The sequence below is a fragment of the Nannospalax galili genome, unplaced genomic scaffold (assembly GCF_000622305.1).
Source record: "Nannospalax galili isolate Female #2095 unplaced genomic scaffold, S.galili_v1.0 scaffold31, whole genome shotgun sequence".
NCBI lineage: Eukaryota > Metazoa > Chordata > Mammalia > Rodentia > Spalacidae > Nannospalax > Nannospalax galili.
This window is the reverse complement of record NW_008332149.1, coordinates 2,374,784-2,397,168: the sequence shown is the minus strand read 5'-3', so window position 1 is coordinate 2,397,168 and position 22,385 is coordinate 2,374,784. Positions and strand designations below refer to the sequence as shown.

The 22,385-nt window shown below is 44.4% G+C and overlaps 1 protein-coding gene across 17 annotated transcripts in view; it reads right to left on the bottom strand.

Moving 5' to 3' along the window:
• Positions 1-22,385, bottom strand: part of Fgfr2 (fibroblast growth factor receptor 2) — a 115,578-nt gene that overhangs the window by 24,882 nt on the left and 68,311 nt on the right. For 7 of the 17 annotated variants that reach the window (XM_017796676.2, XM_017796683.2, XM_017796685.2 and 4 more), the window contains 4 exons: positions 16,339-16,529; positions 14,901-15,048; positions 11,485-11,687; positions 384-535 (listed from right to left, as the gene is read on the bottom strand). In XM_017796676.2, the coding sequence (XP_017652165.1) occupies positions 384-535; positions 11,485-11,687; positions 14,901-15,048; positions 16,339-16,529 (694 nt within the window). Of the gene's footprint in view, positions 1-383; positions 536-11,484; positions 11,688-13,572; positions 13,718-14,900; positions 15,049-16,338; positions 16,530-22,385 lie in introns of all 17 variants that reach the window. The other 10 variants (XM_008827282.3, XM_008827287.3, XM_008827288.3 and 7 more) reach the window with 3 other exon arrangements.

Sequence of the window (22,385 nt, the reverse complement as noted above, 5' to 3'; positions counted from 1 at the left end):
TATATAAAATCACTCTTCTTTTCCGGGAGTTGGTTATTTAGAAATTCAGACCACTCCTGTTGACACTGTCAGAACAAGACCTTTGCAGCTAAAGGTCATGAAAAGAAAAGGTCAATCCAATATTCCATATTTATATTTAAGTTTTCACTGGGGGATATGTACAGAGGAAGTACTCACTTCTCTCTGGGGAACTCCCATTTCGTATATATATAAAATCACTCTTCTTTTCCGGGAGTTGGTTATTTAGAAATTCAGACCACTCCTGTTGACACTGTCAGAACAAGACCTTTGCAGCTAAAGGTCATGAAAAGAAAAGGTCAATCCAATATTCCATATTTATATTTAAGTTTTCACTGGGGGATATGTACAGAGGAAGTACTCACTTCTCTCTGGGGAACTCCCATTTCGGATCCTCTGGCAGCTCATACTCAGAGACACCTGCCAGCATTGGGGTGTCTGCCGTCGAGGACAGGCGAGTCGTTATCCTCACCAGTGGGGTGTTGGAGTTCATGGAGGAGCTGGACTCGGCCGAAACCTGGATACAAAATACAAAGTCCCAGATGTAATCCTGGTTCTACCTGAAAGGGCTGGAAGAGAGCTGGGACCCAGCCAGAACATCAATTCTTACAAAGAAAGGGGGAAGGAACTAGAAAAAAATATCATGGACCAAAATGAAAATTTACTACATTTCCATTCCCTATCCACCCACCCATACTAGATTTTATTCAAGTAATATGTTCCTAAGACCAGAGTTGTTTTTTTTCAAACACAAATTCTTTTTTTTTTTTTCTTTTTTGGTCTTTTTGAGATCTATCCATAGCCCCAGCTAGCATGGAACTTGCTACATAGACCAGGCTGGCCTTGAACTCACAGAGATTGGCCTGCCTCTGCTTAACACAAATTCTTATGTAAATCTGATCATGGCAAGTCTTCTTTCCATGTTAATTCTTCAATACAAACACAAACATTCAGATGGACCCCACTGGCTTCATTATTGTCATTTGCCTAGACTTGTTTCTGAGCCTCAGATATCAAGGTTTGCTCAGTCCTGCTCAGGCCACAGAGCAATAATTTGCTCATGAAGACTAGCATTAACACCAGGGCTGAGCTCAGTGGTAGGGTACCTGGCTAGCATGTACAAGGCCCTAAAAAATCGCCAGGTAAGGATTCACAAACACTGAGGAGAGAGCTCTTCCATGGTGCCTCTGCCTCCAGAAATGTAAGGCAAGGAAAGAATGTTGGGTACAGGTAGGAAGAGTATTCCAGCAGCTCTGAGGTCTTTTACTTAAGGAAACCCAAGACGCAGGCACTGAGGGTCATTCCCCATCTTTCCCCAGTCCTTCTGGAAACTTGATGATGCCCAGGCTGTTTGGTGAAAATGGATTGGCTCTTGTGTCCTTGAACTTCAGGAAGCAGCGTAGTGAACATGTGAGACGGAGAATTGAGGGAAAGAAAATACAGCTCCATTCATAACCACACAGGAAGGATCCTTTTCCACCTGGCAGCACACAGGGCTTCACCAAGCTATTTTCTCATTTGCCCTGATCCATCGCAGCCTACGTCTGACCCAGTGACTATTTTCTTAAGCACATTGTTTCCCCTTGCTGATTACTGAGAAGGAAATCTCATGCAGAGCCCACACGAAGGCCAGGGCTGATTGTGGGTTGCTGGAATACTGCTTTTCTCTAGACGAAGACAGATTGAATGTGAGGTTGGATAGGAACCGCCTCGGCAGCACACCAAGTCACCTTGGCTTCCATCTCCTGCATGCTGGGCATACAGACACTTCCTCATTCAAGTCAGCCAAGATGAATCCAGATGAACTTTCACATGGTGAATCCTAGACTCTTCTCACAAGGAACCCAAGGACCTATAACCCCCAGGAGTGTCCCCATTCAGAAAGCCCTTCAGCTCTTTGGTAAACCCCAACTACCCTTAATGCAAGTAAGAAATTTAGGAAATTGCTTATGGCATTAAAATTAATGGTGTTCACTTTCATCTTCAGCTACACAGTGAGTTCAAGGCCAGTCTGGGCTATATGAGACCCGGTCTCAAAAAAAAAAAAAAAAGTATTAACCAAGAGGTAAAATCATTTTAATATGAAATTTCTATTCTTTAAAATGTACAAGTCACCTTGGCTTCCATCTCCTGCATGCTGGGCATACAGACACTTCCTCATTCAAGTCAGCCAAGATGAATCCAGATGAACTTTCACATGGTGAATCCTAGACTCTTCTCACAAGGAACCCAAGGACCTATAACCCCCAGGAGTGTCCCCATTCAGAAAGCCCTTCAGCTCTTTGGTAAACCCCAACTACCCTTAATGCAAGTAAGAAATTTAGGAAATTGCTTATGGCATTAAAATTAATGGTGTTCACTTTCATCTTCAGCTACACAGTGAGTTCAAGGCCAGTCTTGGGCTATATGAGACCCGGTCTCAAAAAAAAAAAAAAAGTATTAACCAAGAGGTAAAATCATTTTAATATGAAATTTCTATTCTTTAAAATGTACAAGCGTACACTTCTGAGTAGTTTTTTAGAAGGGGAGAGCTATTCATTTATTGAAATATTTTTGTGGGTTTTTTTTAATTGTTGTTGTTTTGAGGCAGGGTCTCCCTATGCAGCCCCAGCTGACCTGGAACTCACTATGTAGATAGACCAGGCTGGCTTTGAACTCACAGAGATCTGCCTACCTCTTGAGGGCTGGGATTAAAGGCATATGTGACCATGCCCAGCTAATAGTTTTTAAACTATTTATTTCTATGTGTGCACATACACACATGTCACAACACAGTGTACTTGTAGAGGTCAGAAGACAATTTGCAGGAGTCAGTTCTCTCCTCCTACCACATGGGCTCTAGGGGCTTGAACTCAGATCATCAGATTTGATGGCAAGCTCCTTTACCTGCTGTGCCATCTTATTACCCCCAAGTTGGGGGGAACTATCTTTAAATCTTACTATACAGATGGTGTAAGTGGCACTTATTTACTTACTGCAGCAAAGCAAAAAAATAATTTGGGGGGCAGGAGGAGGAACCAAAGGATTGTAGTTGAGAATCTCACACTCAAGGGTCCAGATCACAAAGGCAAATGGCAGAAGCAAGGAGGGAGAGATGAACTAGAAAAGGCGTGGGCTTCACTGGAGTCCACTCTGCTCCCCACTAAAGTTACGGTCTAAGCAGGAGCCCTGCCCTGGCTATAACGAAGCTGACTCCCAAGCCCCTTCCATAGTCCATATCAGCCTCGATGTGGTAGGCTGGCCACATCTTCGGATGCATCAGAAACCAAGAACTTTCAAATAACATCAATATGCCCAATTTCTACTGGCCATAAAAACATCACAAGCTTCATCCGCAGAAAAGGGGCTCCAGAAATTCTGGAATGGGGTTGGCCCACAATCTTCCCTGGATCTACCTACTTCTATATCAGGATCACCTACCTAATAATGCTTGCAAAAGTGGTATTTTCAAAAAAAGAAAAGGATCTTTCTGGAAATCCCTCTATACGAACAGGCAAAAATCACTACTCACTGTAATAGAAATTCATGCCTGAAGATCAGAGGCAAGAAGTCTCAGCCAGTCCAGTAAAAGTCAGCCTAGAAATGAGAAAATACCGGCCCCAAATGACCAAGGGCCAGCAAAGGCTGCATGCAGCCACAGAAGTCTTCACAGGGCCATCAGCCTGGCGCCTCATCACCGGTCCCCAGAGTCTCAGAACTGAACTGTTGGGATGCAGTGTGCTAAAACCAGTTTGAAGGGGATGCTGATTGGGAAATCACAGAAGCCACAGCACTGGATGACGTTAATGCCCCAAAGTGGGAAGCACATGAGCACTTCTGTGCCTTGTCCCTTAGAGTCACCCCTCACAGGAAGGCGTATAGGACAGGATGTGGCCACAGGCATTTAAAAAGCTCCTAAGAAAGGGGACATGGTGCTTAATGCCTGCCTTTAATCCCAGCACTTGGGAGGTAGAAGGAGGTGGATCTCTATGAGATCAAGGTTAGCCTGATCTACATAGCGAGTTCCAGGCCAGCTGGGGCTACAGGAAGACCCTGTCTCTATTTTTTAAAAAATTCCTGGAAGTATATCTAAGGACTGAGCGGTGGTCACCTTTCAGCCTCTCAGGAGAGACATCAAGAAATGGAGAAGAGGGTAGGAAATAGGTTTTATTCCAGAACTTTCTAGACCATTTAGTTTTTAGTACCATGATTGTATGTTCTTTCATGTTTTAGAAGAAGCACTTTCTTTAACAAAAATATTGTTTTGACTATCAAGTATCTGAACTGAAACATGAACAAACAGAAAACAGAAGACAAAGGCTTGAAACACACAGAGCTCAAAATCAGTTATTAATGCCAAGACTCTGGCCTCTCTCGTGTCTCTAGGCAGTTTCAAGGTGTCTCTGTATCCTTTGCTGTGTGTACCCTGCCCTGGTGACCACCCTAGACTGAGCAATCCTAGTGGCTGCCCCACACTGTGTGCTTGAGGTCAGATTTCCAGGGCTATGTCCAGTTAAAATACACACTACCTGTGGGTCTCAGCAGGTCTCTTAACCCTCCTCAGCCCAGGTCTCCTAATCTGTCGAATGGAGGTGGGAACAGTCCCAGCCTCAGAAATTAAAACAACACAAGAGCTTGCTACAGGTGGAACCTTCAGAGCTCAATGTACTTGCTACCTGGGCTCACTGCCTAACGATGAATGTGATTTAGGGGCTACCTCATATCAGAGGAATTTACCATTTAATCTGACATTAACTGCTGTGAGAACCTCTGACCCAAAGGGGATACAGACCCCCAACCTGTGGCACAAGTTCACCAAACACACACCTACTCCAGAACAGAGCATCTCCACAAGGTTTTTATGTGCATGCTTTCAAAACGGGGGCAAAATAACTAAAATAACATGGAAAAAAACCTTAACAGCCTATGCTGCCGTCATCGCTATTAAAATATAAAACTGTTTACTTGTGGGAATTTTGTTCAAGATGAAGCGTGGAGATTTGGATTTAGTGCACACGTCTGGAAAATACCTTTGTACAAAACACAAAGTAGGAAAAAGGGTAAGAAAATACCCAAAGTATCCGAAAATACAGAGCTCAGTCTCTCTGTCTACGAAGGTGTATCTTAATTTTACCACCATGCATTTTTACTGTGCTGTTAAAATCCCCTCTGGGACTGTAAAGTGCGACTGGTTTTCTCTTCACTCCCCTTTCCTGGGAAAGCAAACCTGTTTGGAGGGTTGGCCCGATCTCTAGCAGGGGCTCACCAGGGGACCCTATGTTTCAGGAGTCTCTTTCCGAGTCCCCACCTTGGAAGTCCTTTTTTTTTTTTTTTTTTTTTTTTTAACCTTGGCACCATTACACTATGGCTTTTTTTCTTGTTTTTCTTTTTCAAAAAGAATCCTAACCGCCCCCCGCCCCAGATAGTCTTCAATTCCTAATCTAGAAACTTCGATTCTGGAGTTTCCTTTTCAACTTACTTAAGAATGTTTCACTGTTAGTGAGAAGTAAGTTACTTACAGACAATAAATGCTAACACTTTAGTAAATGGTTTCCCCACCCACCCAAATCTTGGCAGGCATTTTTTTGAAAGCTGTGTACTTCTTCACAGTCTTCAGCTTCCCTGTCTTTCGGAATCTCTTTACCACGTGCCATAAATCAAGCTTTTAACTAAACGTGCTTCTCATATATCACCACAGAACATATGGGAGACTAAGCGAGGAAGTCGGTTTTTTGTTTTGTTTTGTTTTTTTTTCTTTTTCTCTTCAAGGGCCACCAAGAAATAGTGGTTTCTCTTTATTCTGGATTAGCGTAAATATCTAGAGGAGACTTCATAGAGGACAGAGCATAGGAAGCAGAGATGCTTCAGGGAGGGATGAGCTGTGTTTGTGTTTATGCCTGAGGACTGACACATACTCTTGGACCACAGCAGACTAGAGAAACCCTCTGACTCCCAGACTATGGAGGGGGCCTTCCAAACCAGAACAGAAAGCCCAGGGTGCACATACTCCTGCTGTAAGTCTAGCCTCCGACACTCCTATGGGCAGGTAGAAGCCTCACAAGTTTCAAGGGGTTTGGGGGGTGGAATTCTTTTCTCTACGTAATAAAATGTTTCTCTACGTAATAAAATGTTTCTCCTTAGCCAGCCTCTGCTGCCCCTAGACACTTGAGTAACCTGTCACAATAACATGCCCAAGTGTCCTGGCTCTACTTGGAGCATCCCATCAGTCAAAGTCCAGGGTGGATCTCAGTCAAACTAACAGAGACTGAATGAAAAGATGGGCCAAGCCAGGGAACGAGGAGGCCAAACATCCTCATAAAAGGGAAGACTCCAGTTAGGTCATCCGTGACCATCCAACTGCCCAGACGTCTTCTAGAACCAGTACATTACAACACTGAATTGACTACACTACTGAGAATGTTCTAGATCATGATGCTCAGTCACCAAGCAGTAAGCAAGTTGGAACTTCCTTTCATTGAGTTTGATATATTCCAAGCTCACTTAATACACGGCCCTGTGAATGGCTCTTGAATCAAGTATTCTTTCCTCTCCGCCTTCATCCCACCATGATACCCAAGAGTCTCAAAGGTGTAAAAGACATCCTCAGACTTTCTCTGGTTCTCACTCTACCTACGTCAGCTGCTGAGACGGTGAAGCTAAAGGCTGAGGACAAACACTCTGCAGCCCTTTGTGAGCCTGGGAGCAGGTAGGATATAGATTCATCTGGATGCAACCAATCAGCAGACAGCTGAATCTCAATCCTGCTCTATGGAAGCTTCTGGCTCCAGAGAAGAAGCTGGCATACACTCTGCAAAACCTCAACAAACAGGGCGCCCACATCCAAGCAAGGCATGCTAGATAACTTCAGTTGTCAACTTGACACACCTAGGGAGAGGGAACCTCAGTTGAGGAACTGTCCCCATTCGATTGGCCTGTGATCATGTCTATGAGGCACTTTCTTGATTGTTGAGTGGTATGGGAGGGGCCAGTCCACTGTGGGCCATGCCACCCCTGCACAGAGGTCCTGAGCTGAATAAGAAAACAGGCTGAGCATGGGCCAGGAGAGCAAGTCAGTAAGCAGCGTTCCTCCATGGTCTTTGCTCCAGGTTTCTACCCTGAGTGCCTACCTTGGTCTCCCTTGATGATGGACGGTGTGTAAGCCAAACAAACCCTTTCTTCTCCAAGTTGGTTTTGGTCAGTGTTTTTTTTTTTTAATATTTTATCTATTATTTTTATTTTATGTGTATGAGTGTATTGCCTGCATGTGTGTAAGTGCACTTGTGTCATGCAATGTCTGTGGAGGTCAGAAGAAGGTGTTGGATTCCTTGGAACTGGTTGTTAGCCACCATATGAGTGCTGGGAATTGAATCTAGGTCTTCTGTAAGAGCAGTCGGTGCTCTTAACCACTGGGGCATCTCTCCAGGCCTTTATCAATGTTTTTATCACAGCAACAGAAAATAACTAGGACATAGGTTTCCTCTGTGCTCTTTTGCACCCATGCCTGAACCAAAAAGGCATTTGTGGAAATCACAGAAGGAAAAGCCCTCCCTTCAACCCAGAGATATACAAAGGCCACTTTCCAATGGGCACTGGCGGTCAGTAGACACAAGGTGTCCTTCTCTGGTTGGCTGATGTTGGTGTCATTTACCACACTTTGCACACAGGTAGGCAGGTGTCTACACTGTGTTCAATCCTGACCTTGAATGGTGGAGAGTGAGTAGAGAGATGCCACAGGCTACCTATATCTCTTTTCTCAACCATCAATGTGCATAAAATGTCCCCAAAATTTCATGGTTACTTGAAAAAGATGGCAAAGGATTTCTTCTTCGTTATTAAAAACAAAACAAACTTTTTACCCCAGAAAAAACAATGTAAATTGAAAAATCCATCTTAGGTAAGTTCAGGGCAGGCTAGTAAACATCAAGAAGGAAAAAAAAAAAAAAAAGAAGAAGAGCCAAGGAGATGGTTCAGCCTCCAGGGCCCATGTAAAGAAAAGCCAAGCATGGGGCGCACACTTGGAATCCCAGCACTGAGGAGCTGGAGACAGGTGGTGGGCTCACTGCTGCCCAGCATGGCCTGACCTGTCTTTTTAAAAAAGGGCAGGGGTGCCTGAAAAATCAGGTTCTGTGGTTGTCATCTGGCTTCCATAGACACCCACGTGTATGTGCACACACCATAAAAAACAACAGGAATAAACAAACTTTTCCTGTTTTAGAAAGGACAGTGATCAATGGAATGCGTGGAGAGAGAGGCTGTGTGCGGGAAGGGTAAGAGTCAGGGCAGGGAGGAGCAAAACCTGGACTTCACCTGCATCAGGCAGGAGCCTGAGCTAGAGCAAAACTTGCAGCCTGTCCTCCTGAGTGCCTGAGAGCACCCTCCAGACGTTTGATTATAGGCTCACCTGTCGCCAGGTAAAGGCATGCTTGGCATCCCTGTGGTATTCACTCTGTCATTAACCTATCTGCAGGCCTTTGTGGAGCTTTTTCCTCTTTTATCCCAATACCCGATAAGCATCCCCTCCTCCCCCAAGGGGCTGTGCTTTGGGAAGTCCTTCAGGAAGAACCAGTAACACTCTCTCTGACATCTCCGAAGAACTAAGGTACATGGACATCCCTTCAATCAATTAATGTCCCATATTTATTTATCCAGAGAGTCTGGTACTTACCCACTTCTCTCCTGACCCTGCTGGGATATTTCAAAAAGACACTCAACTAGTCTGGAGCCAGTGGCAAATGTGACAGGCTCTGTCTTACATGTAACTGGCTTAATTTTTATTTTCTTTGATGGTGCTGGGGATTAGACATGCATTCTAGGGAAGCACTCTGCCACTGAGTGACATCCCCAGCCCAAGAAATGTGGTTAAGGCCATGCACTTAGTAAATTATAATGAGTAAAAAGAAAAAGGAACTGAAATGAGGAGGGAGCCTAATTTTTCCTTTGTCTACAACAAGGCATGTGAGAAAAATAGGCAACTTACATGGAGATGGATAATAAAAACAGCCAGTTGGGAAGAGAGGAAGAAAAACACGATGACTACGGTTGTGTCAAAGGGAAAGGGTATGTGCTCTTTAGTGCAAAACAAGGAAGAACACTGTAATAGTTGTAAACATTTTTTCTTAAAAGATGATGAAGAGGCTGACAAGAGGCTCAGCAGGTAAAAGTGCTTGTCATAGATGGGCGTGGTGGCACATGCCTTTAATCCCAGCACTTGGGAGGCAGAGGCAGGTAGATCTTTGTGAGTTCAAGGCCAGCCTGGAGGCCAGACAGCTAGGACCACGGGGAGACCCTATCTCAAAAAGACCAAAAAAAAAAAAAAAAGGTGCTTGTCATGGGGCGAGACCTGTTTGAGTCCCAGGACCCACGTGGTGGAAGGAGAGAACTAGCTCCAGTAAGTTGTCCTCTAACCTACATACACACACACACACACACACACACACACACAGGCACACGCGCACGCATGAACACAAACATAAATTTTTTAAAGGACAATGAAATAATTATGGGAGAATGGCTTAGCTATATTAAATTATAGATTTCACATGTTCCCCTATTAGAAAAATAATCAATTGAGAGGCAATATCATCCCCTTTATTTAAACTCCCTGCACCAGAGTCCCAGTGTGGAGGCTACAGCATGGCCCTGAGGTAACATATGAGGAAGGACACAGGGGAAGGGTTGGCTATTCAGCCTAGAGTCACAGCAGCATCTGGCTAGGTAAGAGTTATCTTAGGATTGGATTCTCCCAGCAACCAGCCAAACAACTTGCCCTAATCACATCCCTGCTTCTCCAGTCCCACAAGTGACAGTGGTGTCAGTCAAAGTAGCAACAGCACTCTTGAGGGCCACAAGAAACTCACCAATTTCTTTGTTTCCCACACTCAGCACAATCTGGCCAGTGACCTGCATTGGCATGCACTCTAGAGGCTATCCTTAGCTCTACAGAAGAAATACCTGCTGGAAGCATGGCTCCAAGGAAGCCAACAAGGACCTTCTCAGCCTGGAGCCTGAGGCCGAGCCGAGAGCTGTCAGATCTCTGTCCAAAACGCTGTTCACCAGACCGTTTCCAGCCCTTCCCAGCACCTTATCAACTAAAAGGACCTTGCTAGCTGAAGCTCCAGGAGAGGCAGTGTGGAGATGAACCCAGAGATATCCCTAAGTACTATATGCCATCACCTGGGGACATATTTAAAATACAGATTCCCAGCCCCATTCAAGATCTCCTGAGTAAAAACCTCTGGGGTTAAGACTAATGAATCTGAAATTTGTTGTTATTGAGACAGGGTCTCCCTGTAGCCCCAGCTGGCCTGGAACTCGCTATATAGACCAGGACAGCCTAGATCTCACAGAAATCTACCTGCCTCTGCCTCCTGAATACTGGGACTAAAGGTATGTGCCACTACGCCAGGCATGAATCTGCAGTTTATTAAGTACCTTGAAGTTCTAAGACGCACCCTAAAATACAGCCAGTGAGCTGACCATTGCATGCGTTATTTCAAAAACAATAATTATAACCACCTTATTGGACTCAAGTTTCAAATCCTTTCCTAAATATTTTGCACTCACACATCCCTGGCCCTTATAACGTCATGAATAGCCAAAGAAGAAAGAGTCCAGGCACTTCCTGCCCCATCCACCTTCGACAGACTTTGTTTCCTGGTACAGTGACGGTTCTATCATCGGAGAGATGGCTCTGTGGCTAGGAGTGCCTGCTGCTCTTCTAAAAACCAGAGTTCAGTTCCCAGCACCCATGTCAGGTGGCTCACAACCACATGTAACTCCAACTCCAGGGGATCCAATGCCATCTTCTGGCCTCTGTAGGCACTCTCACATACACACATAAATGAAAATAAACCTTAAAAAAAGTAATCTTATCACCAAATCCCTGGCCACACCTATAACCCGTAACACTACCATAATATATGCATACAATGTTATTTTAAGAATCAGAGGGATTCGGTCAAAACCCAGTTTAGAAAGAAATCATGGACCATTTTAAAGTGAGCGCTAGTGGATGTACTGTAGACTGTAGGTTTCTGGCCTTGCCTTAAAACAATAAATCAAAGAACACTAGAATGTCTTTCCTACTAATGGTATAAGCTCCATCTGAATATTCATGCGTGTCTCAAAAAAAAAAAAAAGCAGCAATAGATCACAGGAGACAAAAATGGCTTATTCTTCAAGAACACTGTACCTGAGTTTTGACACACACATAGAGGGCATTGCCTCCAGACCTACTTCCCATCCTGACAATCATACTAATGTCCTTTCTTGTCTTTAAAACTAGACCCCATTCACCGCTCCCAGAGCAGCACCATGACTTGACTCTCCAAGTTCCACACATGTTCACTGAACCTCCACAAAGTGGCAGGTTGGGACCACGTGTGCTGAAAAGGACAAAGGCAGACAGCATCAAAGCAGAGGAGAAGATCCAAGAGCTGGCTGGGTGATGGAGAGGAGTAAGTTTCTTCAAACTCTTTATCTACTTTCTGTTACCTGTCTCCGCAGGGGGATGCGCTTGGTCAGCTTGTGCACAGCCGGCTGGCTGCTGAAATCCGGCTTCTTGGTGGTGGTCTTCATTCGGCACAGGATGACTGTCACCACCATACAGGCAATTAAGAAGACCCCTATGCAGTAAATGGCTATCTCCAGGTAATCTGGGGAAGCTGTGATTTCCTTTTCTCTCACAGGTGCTAGATTGTAGATCACAGGGGAAGAACAGATAAGTTAGGACGCTAGAGAGACACATCACAGCGTAACTCAAGGAATCATTCCAAAGGCAAGATGGGCTTAAGCCCATTGGTAGGTGGATGTTGATGGATACCCAGGCACAGAGCTGCCATGTGTCTCCTGCCTGGGCCTCTCCAAATGTAAATGAATGATCAAGGGCTCCTTGCTTTACCACCATGGTCCAGGCAGTCACCGTCTCCAGCCTCAGTGGGCATCTGCTACCAGGGAGTAGCTGACACCGAGTTACAATGGGAGACCACAAGGTCACATTCCATTAGGCAGCTGGGTTGAGTGGGACTACCAGGTGCAGCCAACATAAACCAAAGGAACATGTCTACTGTTGTTTCTAAGGAGACTGCGACAATGCTGCGGCCTTACTAGGAGAGGTTCTTCAGAGGAAAGCTCAACAAATCCCCCAGAGGACCACATTCATCTAACAGGCTGGCCCAAAATTGTTTTGGTGGGTCCCTTCATATAGCCCAGCATATTGTTCAATTAAATAAATGCTGACCATGACATAGTCCTAGACATAATACAGAACATATATAATATTAATAACCACTAAAATGCTTGCTTTTCTGATATTACAACCTTTAAGAAAAAAAACATAAATAGTACTACATGTGAGTGTATATGTAATTAATTTAGCATCTTCTTCTATCAATGGTGTGGTCCCTCCTCATCCTCAAATGGTCAGTCTACAAGCAGTGTATTTCCAAACATCATTTTCTCAAGCTGCATCCCCTTAACGGGCTAGTACTGTCAGGCAAATTGGTTACAAAATGCCAGTTAGGCACTCACAGAACGCAGCACCGCACGTAAAAGCAAGCTCAACGGAGAGGCATCTCATGGTTTCAGAGCAAATATTCACAGAGCAGATTCGCAACCAAAGGGAAAATGGATGCGATGGTTATTATTCAAAGCTCATACGTTTTAATCGGAAAAACAAATACTTGCAAAGACATAAAACTCGCAGCAGCACAGCACAAAATGAAATGATCAAGTTGCTTTATGATATAAAGGAAGCAGGTAGGCATGGTACTCGAAAAACAAGGAACCTCATCATGAGCTGGCGATCCACAGTCTCTACAGTTTTCCAGAGGTAATGAGAGGCAATGCAGCGTTCGTCAAGACAGTTTGACTAGCACAGAGGCACTGGTTAAAGATAGCGGCAGTGTTTAGGCAACAGGCTTCACTGATGTTTATTTCTCATAGAGCAGAAATAACATCAGGCCCAAGATGGCACAAACATGCTCTGCAGTGAAAGCAAACCGAGTCCACCCTATGGCAACATGCACCAAGCCACCCGATTCCCAAGGTAGGTAACACACTGCTTCTGCACAGCCAGTTACATTCAGAGGTGCCTCCCGGGGCACCCCAATATAGACTTATCTGTTCTCCAATGACAGGTAAGCAAAGTGGCCCAAGCACAATTTAACCACATATGGGATTGTGGCGAAATATAATTTGCAATGGGAAAGAAAAAATAGTACTTTGAATTTCACAAAGTAAATCTAACTCCCTTCTTAAGGGGGGGTGGGGGTGGGGCTAGCTGATCCAAATCTTGATGCCTCACTAAAACTCTAAGACCCCTTTGGGTTTTACAGGTGAAATTTGACTTGATCATAAATATAAGTCTGGGATCTTTTTGTAGGAGAATTTTCCAAGGCAACTTTCTCATCCCTAGGGGATCATTTTAAAGGTTTTTTTTTTTTTTCTTCTTCTTTTTTTAAAAAAATCTTTATGGAATGGATAAAAGGGGCCATTTCTGAGAACAGAAGCTGTGTTAATTTTATAGCAATCAACAAAGGGAAGGGAAAAACCCAAGGAGAGAAGAACAGTATATACCTGGAAGAACTGTCAACCATGCAGAGTGAAAGGAAATCCCAATAGAATTACCCGCCAAGCACGTATACTCCCCAGCATCCTCAAAAGTTACATTCCGAATATAGAGAACCTCAATCTCTTTGTCCGTGGTGTTAACACCGGCGGCCTAGAAAACAAAGGAAGCAAGAACACGCTAGACACAGGAATGATTGTGGAAGGGGCCTTGGAACCACAAGGTTTTGTGCCAGCGGCTCCAGCGGGTGCCGGCCACCAGGAGATTCCGACTGCAGCCCATCCACAAAGCCCACAACCAGACACTGAGCAACACTGGCCAGCTCACCTCCGCAGGCCCGTCACCACACCGGCGTCACCACCTAGACATGCATGCAATTAAATGCATGGAAAAATCAGCCCACAGGGTCCAGTTCTCTTGGACTTTGTTTCCATTTAGATCTGAAGGTGGGTTTCCAAAAGTTTGGTGCCCAGAGGGCTAATTTGGGTTCTGGTCCTGTTGGCTGGCTGCAGACTCCCATTTTGAGTAAAGGTGGGTTCCACCTGCAATGATGTGTGGTGCAACAAAACACAATAGGTGTGCTGAGGTGGATGCCTCACGCATCACTCTGGCTCTATGGGAACCAAATGTGAGGTTATCTTAGTTACTAGGCTCTGGTTAATTTTACTCAGGCAAAAATCATCTTACCTTACAAAGCCTTGGGGAAAAATATGGCAGAAAGCATGATCCTGATAATAGGAAAACAGGACTCTGCTTTCTTTTAAAATATAAATATGTGACTATGACCAGCGACAAGCTAAACCTTAACCTTGGCCTTCAATATCGGCCAGTGGTGCATTCAATAGGTGAGAAATTATCCTCAAGTTTGGGACAGGATCAGGTATAGAGCCAAAACAAAACAAAAATTTTGTTGGATAAATTATCTCAAGTAATTAATATTTCTCTAAAAACCTGGTGTAAGAAGAAATGTGAGTTCTGTTGATAATCAGATACTACGAGTTCAACAGGCATGCAAGCGTGAATTTCACATGGTATTCAAATATACAGTGCATGGGAAACGTGCAGTCCAAACAAGAAAGACCAGAAAGAATGACTTGAAAACTGGGTGCAGGTGGAGGATAATCTTCAAGCACTTTGAACGTTGTGGGCATTTTTCCATGGCCACTGGCACAGTGCCAGCTGCATCAAAGAAAGATCATTATAAATATATCAAGGTCACAAGAGTTATTCTAGCAGCTACCTGCAGCCTCCCAAAGCACCAAGTCTTTTCACCTTCTACATCCAATTTTCTTTAAATAAATAAGAAACCAAAACACAAATACAAAAACATTGTTACCTTGCTGTTTGGGCAGGACAGTGAGCCAGGCAGACTGGTTGGCCTGCCCTATATAATTGGAGACCTTACATACATACTCCCCAGCGTCCGCCTCAGTGACATTGAACAGAGCCAGCACTTCTGCATTGGAACTATTTATCCCCGAGTGCTAGAACAGACATAGGAAAAGGATATAACGGCCAACCCGGAAGGACTCCGTGCTGTCTATGGTCCCGCCACCAACACACCACAAGAAAACAACCTCCATTAATTATGTCTAAAGGGCTGTGGGTTGAAGAGGCACAGAATAAATCAAGGGGTGGTGAAGAACAGAAGTTTTGTGGTGGAGTAAGGTGAAAGAGGGTGATCGACAGCTGCCGGGACGGGTCAGCAGCTCCCAGGCTGCCCATCTTTCTCCAGCACTTTGGATCCTGGGTATTGTTGGCAAGAAAGAACACTGTATTGGTTAAGGTTCTTAGTAAGCCACCTAGAGAGTTCCACGGGAAGACTGTTCTATAAAGACAGGCTTCGTGAGCAACAACACGGGAGACACGGCAGACAGTGGGCTAAGAATTAGTGCAGGCGTAGCTTCCACACATGTTCACCATCCTGAGGAGAAAGCTAACCCTGAAAACTAAAGCAGCTGATGCTACAGAAATGGGAACAGATTTATTTTTTAATGAGAATGGGGCTGGAGAGATGGTTCAATGGTTAAGAGCTGTACTGCTCTTGGAGACCAACTCCAAACTGGGTAACTCACAACCACCTACAACTCCAGCACAAGGGCCTTTCTGGGCTCTGCGGGCACCTGCACTCAGCTGCCCATACCCATACCCATACACACACACATACACATAATTAAAAAATAAAAATAAACCTTCTTTAAAAAGAAAAATAGGAAAGAAATTCTCTTCATTCATTATTTTACGGGTGTAGAAGCACACCCTACAGCCTACTGTCTGCACCATATGTGAATGGGACATAAAAGGTCAGGGAATTTTTGGAAAAAGAAAATCTAAATAGTCTACTAATATTTCATTCTAATGCTATATCAATAGGAAACATCAGAGTAAAATTCAACATTAGTAAACACCGTATCTAAAGCTTTCCAATTCTTCCTATCTACTCCACCCCATTTACTCTGCACACCACCATGTAAATGGTACCACCATCATACCTTTAAAGATGTGCAGGCAAGTCTCTCTAACACCTCCTATAAGACCTCAGGGCTGAAAAACAGCCGAACTGTTCTGACTCCCCATGTAGTAGACCATGCCCTCCCCCATAGCCTCCTTCAGAAACATTATTAGCAGCTCTAATGACTGCTAATCCCTTAACGTACTCTACTAGCCAGTCCATAAACTGAACCATCTTTGAAATCCAACAGGAAATCAAAGAACCTGGCCAAGCCCCCAAGGGGGCCCCAACTGCAGGCCCCTTGGGATTCAGAAGTCCTCACCTTCAGGACCTTGAGGTAGGGCAGCCCATCAGGCCCATATTTACTGCCGTTCTTTTCAACATGTTTGATCCACTGGATGTGGGGCTGGGCATCGCTATAAACTTTGCAGACGAACTCCACGTCGCCTCCAACCACCGTGGAGGCATTTGCAGGCAGTCCAGCTTGGAGGATGGGCCGGTGTGGTGATCGCTCTAATGGAGAGAGGAGAGGCAGGAATGGGAAGAGGAGAGAGTAATAAATAAGTTGTGTTATCCAGAAGGCTGTCGAGGAACTCAAGCCAAAAAGGCCTCCCATCTGCTGGCTGACTCCTTTGGAATAACACAGGGGCCCCAAGCACAATACAAACGACTTCAAAGCAGACCACTGGGGCACAACCCTTGTAGAAAGATACTTATTTAGAGAATCCAGAAAAGAACTTATTATCCTGCAAGTTAAATTCCCTATAATGAACAAGGGAGAAGATTTTATTTTGGCAAGCCAAGAGACAGACGTCAACTAGTAGAAGGATGCTTATTCATGTATTGGGCTTGAGATGGTCCCTAGATTCACTTTAAACACACTCGACATCACAAGTCACCCCAAACACCAAGAGTGGCTCTCCTGAGCACAGGATCGCCTGATCCACTGTTAAGAAGCTCTTGGAAGACTTGCATCCCTTGCTTTAAAAAGTAAACTGGAAACAAAAGACCCAAGTGAGGAGGAAACCAAACTGATTGAATCTATCTCTTGATCATGGTACAGACTCCATGGAGCAATTCTATATTTACCTACTCATTTGAGAAGTACCAAGTATCACTGTGTACTAGGCACTACATGTACAAGTAGATACTCCTTAGTTTATATAGTGCCACAGATATGGTGCTGAGGAAACACAGGGAGATGTCTATTTCCAAGTCCAGGCTAAGTTTTATAGACTCAAAGGAGGCCCCACAGTAGGGATGCTCAGTGATTCCTTTCTAGCCCTCACTTATCCTCTCCCTCTGAAAAGGTTCTCAGCAAAGCAAATCTCTTATCTTATTCACAGAAGCACCTTCTGACAGGGGCTCTCTTAAAGAAATCCCCCAGAGGTACCAGGTCAAGATGTGCTAACACACAGGAGGTCCCCCAAGAACTAGGTAACACCCAAAAGGATGTCTCCAAATAAGATATACAAATGGTCAACAGATTTACAAACATATACATGTATACACGATGCTCTGCATCAGTAATCATTAGGAAAATGCAAATCAAAACCACAATGAGCTATCGCCTCCCATCTGTCAGGAGGATCATTATTAAAAGAATAGTAAGACATGCTACCGGGCATGTGGAAAATGAACCCCTTGCACACACTGCAGGGGGGATATAAAATTATAAAATGATCACTTCAAAGTATGCTTTTGTGATTCTAGGGATTAAACCCAGGACTGTGCTCATACTAGACCAGTACTCTACCACTGAGCCATAGCCCCAGCCTCCTGGATACAAAATGTTACTCTAAGTATGGAAAGTCTTAAGAAACAGAACAACCCACCTGATCCAGCAAACCTCACTTCTAAGTATTTATCCAAAATGACTGCAGTCAAGATCTGAGACACATTTATCACAGAACTGTTCCCAATAGCCAAGACTTTAACTCTCAATGTTAATGGGTAAAATAGAAGCTGTGATCTCTATATACAATTGTGCATTCTGATGGCGCCTGGCATCAGGAATGGACCAGGAGGACATTACACTAGGTAAAACAGAACAGTCACAGGAGGAATACTGCATGATCCCACTTATCCAAGGGATCCAAATTAGTCAAATTCATATATTCACAGAATAGAATGGTGGTTGCTTGGGCTGGAGGAGGAAATGAGGTTGTGACTCATGGGGTGTAAACTTTCAGCTAAGCAAGACAAATATATTCTAGAGGTTTATTCAACCTGTGCTCAAGGATAAGGTACCATACACTTAAAAACATGTTAGGACACCACATCACATGTTAAGTGTTTTTACAACAGTAAATTAAACAAATGAACAAGTAAACGAGAAAGAAGTAACAGACCAGAATGCTGTGTGATCTTAAACACAAAAGCACCATAATTACAAACTTACTGGAACCTTCCTACATGGCAGTCAATAGCCGATACCCCAGTCATCAGTTCATTCACAAAGCATGCTTGCACATGCCAACCCTCCCCACCCTCCTCCTCCACCTGTGGCTACCAGTGCTCCAGCTTGGAAAATAGTTAAGGGAAACAAGGAGCTTGACCCCACCACCGCCACGACCCTCCAACCAGTCCAACCCACCAAGGATGGCCTCCACACTACACCTGAGATTCCCTGTGCACTGAGCTGGAAGCAGAAACTAGAATGATAGATATCGAAGCCTTGCTATATTTGGGGCTCTCAGATTAAAATATCATCCAGTGGAATTTGTTGAACTAGAGCCAGACCATGTGCAAATTGATTTTACTACATAAACCCGTTGCTGGCCTTAAGACTTTTAAAAAAGAAAGTGCTAATGGTTACCCTTAGCACACTTCATTCTGGAATCTCCCATCACTTCACAGACACCTGCATTTCTATATGATAAAGACAAGGATTTCAGAGCCCCCAAAGAAATCATCCATCTGCTTCAATATCACCCATGTGATATTGGGTGATATTCAATATCACCCAACCTGGATGTCGGCACTGCTCCTTTTTATGGCTGGGAAAAATCTCAGCACTTGGTTTCTTCAAACATCACAGGAAACCCTCACTCCGTGAACTAACCTGTTGCTTTAGAGTTGGGCCAGGGGGGCCTGTGTGCCACAGGGACTGACCAGCATCTGCTTTAATCCCATCTGGCCCCACCCATGTGGGAAGGACAGTTAAGTCCCCTATCCATGTCCTCACCAGAACTCCTACTGGCACATTTAATAGCAGGACAGAAATCTTCTTCTGTCTAAGACCAGCCAAACTCTTAGAACACACTCCTTTGTACCTGTCAAATATTAAGAAGGTCAGTTCTTTCCCATAAAAGAAGGAATTATAGAGTTGGGCAGAGAGAGGGCTTAGTTGGTAAAGTGCTTGCTGTATAAGCCTGAGGACCTGAGTTCAATCCTCCAGAACCCACTAAAAAAGCCAGGCATGGCAGCATGTGTCTGTAATCCTACCACTGCAGAGTTTGAGAGAGGGAGACCCTTTTAAGTCACTGTCCAGCCAACTTAGGTGATCTGCAGTCTCCAAGTTCAGGGTGAGACCCTGTCTCAAAAGCTAAAGTTGTGCTGGGTATGGTGGTGCATGCCTTTAATCCCAGCACTCAGGAGGCAGAGGCAGGTAGATCTCTGTGAGATCCAGGCCAGCCTGGTCTACATAGCAAGTTCCAGACCAGTTGGGGCTCAAGGAGAACTTATCTTAAAAAAAAAACCCAAAAGCCAGGTGTTTTAGCACACGCCTTTAATCCCAGTACTCAGGAGGCAGAGGCAGGCAGCTCTCTGTGATTTCGAGGCCAGCCTGGTCTACATATCGAGTTCCAGGCCAGCTGGGGCTACAGGGTGACCCTGTATGAAAAAAAAAAGACCCACAAAAAACCCCCAAAATATTAATAATAATAATGTGGAGACTAAGGAAGATATTAGACATTAACCTCTTGCCTCCACATATACACACATGCATGTGAACCCGCACATGCACACACACATACGGAAGAAGGGAATTTTAAAGATTTTTTAAAAATTATGTGTATGCATGTGTACACGCCTGTGTGTGGGCATGTGATCATGAATACAGGTGCCTATGGAGGACAGTGGAGAGCGTCAGACCCCCTGGAGCTTAAGTTACAGGCAGTTGTGAGTTTGCTGACATGGGTGCTGGGAATCAAACTTGAGTCCTCTGCAAGAGAACTACAGCTCTTAACTGCTGAGCCATCTCTCCAGCCCCAAGGAGGGAATTTAAGTTATCAGTTCATTCCCTGCACTCACAAACATGTCTGTGTGTGTGTGTGTGTGTGTGTGTGTGTGTGTGTGTGTATGTGTGTGTGTTTGTGTGTATGTGTGTGTGTGTGTGTGTGTCTGTGTGTGTGTGTCTGTGTGTATGTGTGTGTGTGTGTGTGTGTGTGTGTGTGTAGAATAACTATTGACAATGGGCCTAAAAATGTCTTTTCTTAGAAACAAAAGTGTTATAAAACCTCATGATTGGAGAGATGGCTCCTTGGTTAAGAGCATTGGCCACTCTAGTGGAGGACCTGGGTTCAGTTCCCAGCAACCACATGGCAGCTTACTGTCTATAATACTCTAGTTCCAAGGGATGTAGTGCCTCCATCTGGCCTCTGTGGGCATTGTACTACATGGGTGCATTTACATCTATACATAGGCAAAACACTCACACACATAAAAATTTAAAGAAATTTTTAAAGTATTACAAAATGTCTAAGGTTTTAAGGCAGAACCACTAAATTCCATAGCAAGTGTTCTTTCTTAAACATACTCACTTCTGATACATTGTCTCACAAGCAAACACTATGCACTATGTGTGTAATGCCAAATAACTGTGAACAACAAGGGCTTTCAGAAAGAGACATCTCCAGCCCGCGCCATCCTCCAGCAGGGAGTCAGTGACTGGGATAACACTGGCAGGGCCTGGTCCCGAGCTGCAGTCTTATTTTACTTGTGGTCAAAGTGCTGCTGAGCTCTAGTTATTAAGTTATTCCAAAGCTATCTGGACTATTTTCACCCAAAGAAAAAAGAGACCTTTGCAACAGTTTAATGTTATTGCATTTGCAAATTACAGCATACCAAATACAGCTCACAGTCTTGAATTCATCTTTTCAAGTTTTCTCACCTTATATGAAATAACCTCTTAACCAACCCTACTTTCCTCCCTCCACCCCCCAACTCCTCTCCTCAGTTCTTTCTCACTTTGCCGAAAAAAAAAAAAAAAAAAAAAAAAAACCTGCAAGCGGGGGTCGCTCTGTAATAGAAACCTTACACCATCTTCCAAAACTTATTACAGCTGCGTTCAGTATAAAATGAAACCTCAGAGAATGTTATTTAAAATGTTTTTAAAAAGTCAGTAGACCTCGTGTTTCATTTCTCCACATCAGGCTTTGATTTCCTTTGCAACCTTAGTCTCTGCCCTTAAACAAGCTGAAGAATGAGGCCCAAAACGTCTTGGAAAAGGTCCCGGGATGCCAGCATTGCCAAGCACTCCACTCCTCTTTTCCTCCTTCTCAGCCACTCATCGTCCACTGATGTCAATAGACCCTTAATAACAGCCATGGACCTGCTGGCTGTGGTAGTGCATGCCTGTGATCCCAGTACTGGGAAGCCTGAGACAGGAGGAGCCCAAGTTCAAGGCCAACCTGGGGTACATAGTGAGACCAAAATAGACAAAAGCAAATAACAAAAACAGAAGTTGGGGCACAAGCAAGTCAGATGTTCGATGGGGAAGCCTGGCAGAGTAGGTGACCCCCATGTGGCCTTTTCAGTGGGCCTAGGGAAAGAGGAACGACTGCCCTCCAAACGGCTCACCTGCTCCCCGAATAACCTCATCTAGCCCCAGGCAAACCAAACCCCTTGGGTTTGCAACTTTTCACAGCACATTGAAATAAAAAGGATTAAGTCCATGAATTATTTCTGGATGAGAGACCTAAAGCCCTGTGCTGCCTCAGCTCTTCTATGTGACAACAAAAATCCCATCTCCTCCAGCAGATTTACAGGGTTCGGCATGCTGAACTCTCAGATATTATAGAAAACACATTTTTCTTTTTCCAGGGGAGTGAAATAAATACATGGGAGGTGGAAAGGCTGATGGACAGCTCACCTCCATTTCACGACTGAATTTTTAAATAGTTAAGATTCGGACTTGCAGGTTGTGGATGGACAGCATGTGGACCAGGGAGAAAGAAAGCCTTTCAAATAGCCAGTTGAGGTCCCTGTGTGAATTCCAAATTAAGATACAATGGAAAGCACTCCAAAGGGTGCGGCTGTGGCCGATGGGACAGTTGGCTGCACCTCTGGAATGAGGTTCCACTGAATAAATGCGTAGTAAACACAGACTGGAGTGCTTTAAAAAAAAAAAAAGCCCTTCCCTCTCAG